Source organism: Triticum urartu, chromosome 1A, assembly GCF_056163025.1.
Source record: "Triticum urartu cultivar PI428250 chromosome 1A, HENAU_Tu73, whole genome shotgun sequence".
Lineage (NCBI taxonomy): Eukaryota > Viridiplantae > Streptophyta > Magnoliopsida > Poales > Poaceae > Triticum > Triticum urartu.
This window is the reverse complement of record NC_141873.1, coordinates 475491321-475495508: the sequence shown is the minus strand read 5'-3', so window position 1 is coordinate 475495508 and position 4188 is coordinate 475491321. Positions and strand designations below refer to the sequence as shown.

The 4188-nt window shown below is 56.9% G+C and overlaps 1 protein-coding gene across 1 annotated transcript; it reads left to right on the top strand.

Moving 5' to 3' along the window:
• Nucleotides 1–1390: 1390 nt before the first annotated feature.
• Nucleotides 1391–3412, top strand: LOC125520225 (transcription factor DIVARICATA). The gene is made up of 2 exons (XM_048685083.2): nucleotides 1391–2365; nucleotides 2447–3412. Exons 1-2 carry the CDS (start codon nucleotides 1890–1892, stop codon nucleotides 2883–2885), a joined length of 915 nt encoding a protein of 304 aa, XP_048541040.1. The 5' UTR covers nucleotides 1391–1889; the 3' UTR covers nucleotides 2886–3412.
• Nucleotides 3413–4188: the final 776 nt, after the last annotated feature.

Sequence of the window (4188 nt, the reverse complement as noted above, 5' to 3'; positions counted from 1 at the left end):
GGAGGGCTGCCGCCACCAGTGACCCCAGGGCCAGGCCGACCGCGGGCGCCAGCGACGGCGGCGGGGATGAGGGGGAGAGAGGGGCTGGAGACAGGAGAGAAAGGTGCGCGGCCGACCGCCCGCGGGGGGCGACGCAGTCGCGAGAGAGAGGAAGGGGGTGGCTTCTACAGAGCCTTGTTCGCAGCCGTTGTGATACTTTACACACACGCATAACGCTAGATCATGTTTGTTTCCAAAAAAATTCAGAAACATTTGACTTTTCTTTTTCTCAAATCGGTCGTGTGCATCCATGTCCACTGTTGTATTTTGGCAGAGGTAACACAATATCAATTTTGAAGGGTCAGCAATCGTGTTTGGTTTTGAAGGTTGGGACAAAAACTAAACGTAGCAAATACTTCAGCTTAAAGACAAAGTATATTGTTTTTCCTTTTGCGGGTTCAAAGTATATATAGCTTTTATAGAAGCTCTCGCTTGGATCTGCCTAAAATGAAATTGACGCGATATACAGTGACAGGTTTAGCTACCTAATCAAGGGTGAGCCACGTTGCCTTGATTGGAGACAGCAACGCCAATTTTTTAAATCGGAACGTGATTCCGATGTTCGAACCAAAACGATCCACGCTTGGTTATCACGTTTATTATGGGCTACAAAGATACCCAGAGCATACGTGGCGCTGACGAGCGAATTCGGATATCAACAAAGATGGTCAATGTGGCGGACCAATCTATAATTAGATGGCTAAAGAGACCGTGATATCTCAAGTTCCTTAGAATTCAAATCATGATACTTGCATTTATTTTTAAACTTATTTTAGAATTTTCGGCGATGCGCATTCAGTGGGAGGATACGTTTCAATCGATTACTGTGTACATTTCAAAGTGATATGCTGGCTCAGTCTTTCGAATGCGCTCGTATAGATAGGGTGTGCGTGTGTGCGTTTATCGGGATGAGTGTATACGCGTGTACATGAGTGCTTGCGTCTGTACCGTGTTAAAAAAATCAACGCAATGAGTTTCTCACCCACGGTCCACATGAATACCAACACGGTACAAAACCAGCAACAGTGGAAGGCGCCACCAGGAAGAAGAAAAGAGTGAAGAAACGAGAGAGGAAGGGAGGATGTGTGGAAAACACGAGGAATTGTTACTGGGAGGGAGGGAAACGGTTTCTCACCGTGGCAAAAAAAAAATGAGTTTGCTGAGCGCCACAGAAACGAGGGGCGTGGACCTACCCTAAATGGAAGAAAGTGCGTTTCCGGACAAGCGGAGCGCGGAATAATAAATGCCGCTGCTACCGCTAGGACGAGACGAGTCGAGCTCCAGCTCCAGCCCCAGCCTTGGGAAAAGCGGCAAGCAACGGCCAATAAAGAAAGGCGACGTCGCCTGCACCCGCACAGCACAGCACAGCACAGCACGCGCACGCACGCGGCCGAAGCACCCGCCTCCTCCTCCTCCTCCTCCTCTCTGCCTCTCTCTGCGCCCTCTGTCTCTCCCTCTCCCCGAAGCTCGCTCGCTCGCGGTCGCGGACACAGAAAGCGAGGGGCGAGGGGGGGTGGGAGATCAGGAGGCTTTTGTTTGGTCGAGAGACCGCAAACTCCACCAAGGCCCAATCACCGAGCCTCTTCCTTCTTTAAGCGCGCCCCCCTCCCCTCCCCTCCCGCGGTGGAGGCCGAATCATCTCCTCTCTGCCTCCCTCGACCCACTTCGGCATCTGCCGGCCCCGGATCGATACCGCCGCCACCGCATAAATACCGCCTCCCCTGCCACTGCCACTCCCCCTCTCTTCTCTTCTCTTCTCCTCCGCTCCTCCCGTGGGTTTGCCTGACAACGGTGGGCGGAATCTTGGTCGGCTGAGAGAGAGAGAGAGAGAGAGAGAGAGAGAGAGGGAGATGATGAAGCAGGAGTCGTGGATGGAGGTGCTGCCGGTGCCGCCGGCGCCCTACTTCGCCGGCCAAGCGGGCGGCTGGTTCCTGCAGGACCAGCGGGGCACCGGCGGCGTCGGCGGCGGGGCGTGGTCGCCGGCGGAGAACAAGCAGTTCGAGGAGGCGCTCGCGCGGGTCGACGGGGACGCGCCGGACCGGTGGGAGCGGGTGGCGGCGCTGCTGCCCGGCAAGACGGTGGCCGACGTCATGCGGCAGTACGACGACCTCGAGAACGACGTCTGCTTCATCGAGGCCGGCCTCGTCCCCTTCCCCCACTACAACGCCAACGCCCCGGCCTCCGGGTTCACCCTCGACTGGGACGGCGGCGGCGACCTGGCGTTCAAGCGCTCCTGCTACATGGCGGCGGGCGGCAACGGCAAGCGCGGGCGCGGCGCGGACCAGGAGCGCAAGAAGGGCGTGCCCTGGACGGAGGAGGAGCACAAGTAAGCCCTGAATCTCGATTGCCTAACCCACACCCACACATGTACACCACACAGCCTTGAATCTCGTTCTGTTCACCGCAGGCTCTTCTTGATGGGCCTGAAGAAGTACGGGCGCGGGGACTGGCGGAACATCTCGCGCAACTACGTGACGAGCCGGACGCCGACGCAGGTGGCCAGCCACGCGCAGAAGTACTTCATCCGGCTCAACTCCGGCGGCAAGGACAAGCGCCGCTCCAGCATCCACGACATCACCACCGTCAACATTCCCGACGACGACCACGCCAGCAACACCAACCCCTCGCCCTCGCCGCCCTCCGCGCTCACCGCCACCTCCTCCGCCCCGGAGCAGTTCGGCGCGCTCGCCGACAGCAAGCCGCCGCCGCCTCTGGGCGGGCACCACCACTTCATGCCGGCCCACCTCTACGGCAGCGTGAAGCTGGAGGCCAGCAATAACGGCTACCACGGCGACTCTGCTCTGATGCAGATGCATCAATGCGGCCAGCTCCAGCCTCTCGGTTGACCACTGTTCCTTGGAGCAGCCGCAGCCCAGCCGCCGTCGGAGAAAGCTGCGTCGTCCTCGGGCGTGCACGAGGAAGGAGAGCCACCCAGCGTCGCACGTGCTCTTGGTCCCAGCCAGCCAGCAGAGATCATCCACGCAGGAGCACACTGGACGGACGGACGGACGGACGGAGAGGGAGCATGAGAGCAGGATGGAGACGGCATTTCTTCCGCGTTTGGCCTCCGTGTACATAACACCACGACCACGGTGAAATAATTAGCAATATTCCTCTCTATTATTTGCTACTCCCGAGCCATGGGAAGCACACTAGCACAGGAGTACCGTAGTGCCGAGTTTTTCTTTTTTTATTTACTGTACTTTTGATGTATTTGGTCCGTTATTAGTGTCATGCATGCAGTAGAGTACGTATTTGGGTAGCAGCAGCATACCGTATGGTGTTGATCTTTCGATTTGGGTGTGTTAGCATTGGTCACCCTCTCATTGACCCCTGCTATATTAATTAATGGTTATGATTACGATTATGATTATGATTACCGTGGTTTTCTTGTGCTGTTCCCTGTCGTTTTTGAGGGAGCGAGGCCTGAGGCGGATCAATATCGTACTACGACTCTCCATGTTTATTGGCTCCTCTCCGGCTGGAAATTTCAAGTTGGAAGCATTCCATCGTGCGTGCTAGTAGTAGCTTGGCTGAGACTTGGTCGTGTCAGAGATCGGGACTAAACAACGCCCGTGCTCGGCCCTCGACAAGTGATTCCTCCTCGGCCAATCGGAGGAGGAGAAGGGCTCGTTGCCGCCGGTTTAGCTTGGCTGAGACGGAGGTTGCGACCGATGCTGACGGTGGTGTGGCTGGCGCGCGGTGCGTGAGCCACCCAACCCAAAGGGGGCCAGGAGCAGCAGCAGGGCGCAACAGAGCGGAGATCGCCTCGTCCTCCTCCGTGCCGGAAGTCCACGGAGACGCACCGATCATCGCAAGGAACGCAAAAAGTTGCTCGGAATCCGGATCGGATCCATTTCGTTTTCGCACAGGAGCAGACATTCCCGCGGATCCACTTGGAAAGGCCCACCGGTGGCGCACGCACGCCCTTCCGGCGCTTCATTTCAGTGGCCGCGGCATCTCCTCGTCATCGGCGATGCACAAGAGCAAGAATGTTCTCACCCGAGCAAGCTCTCCTGTCTACGTTTCTTCTTCTTTTTCGCGGAATGTGTACGTCTCTTCTTCTCCGTGGAGTAGGAGTCGGCGTCGATAACATTCGGGCATGGTGAGACACGGTTTTTTCTTTCGAAAAGGAGGTTGGAACCCCGG

What these genes read in the sequence shown, in the direction of transcription:
- LOC125520225 (XM_048685083.2), top strand. Translation starts at nt 1,890, where the DNA reads ATGATGAAGCAGGAGTCGTGGATGGAGGTGCTGCCGGTGCCGCCGGCG. An exon ending in TGGACGGAGGAGGAGCACAA is followed by an intron (nt 2,366 to 2,446) that starts GTAAGCCCTGAA and finishes TGTTCACCGCAG; the next exon opens with GCTCTTCTTGATGGGCCTGA.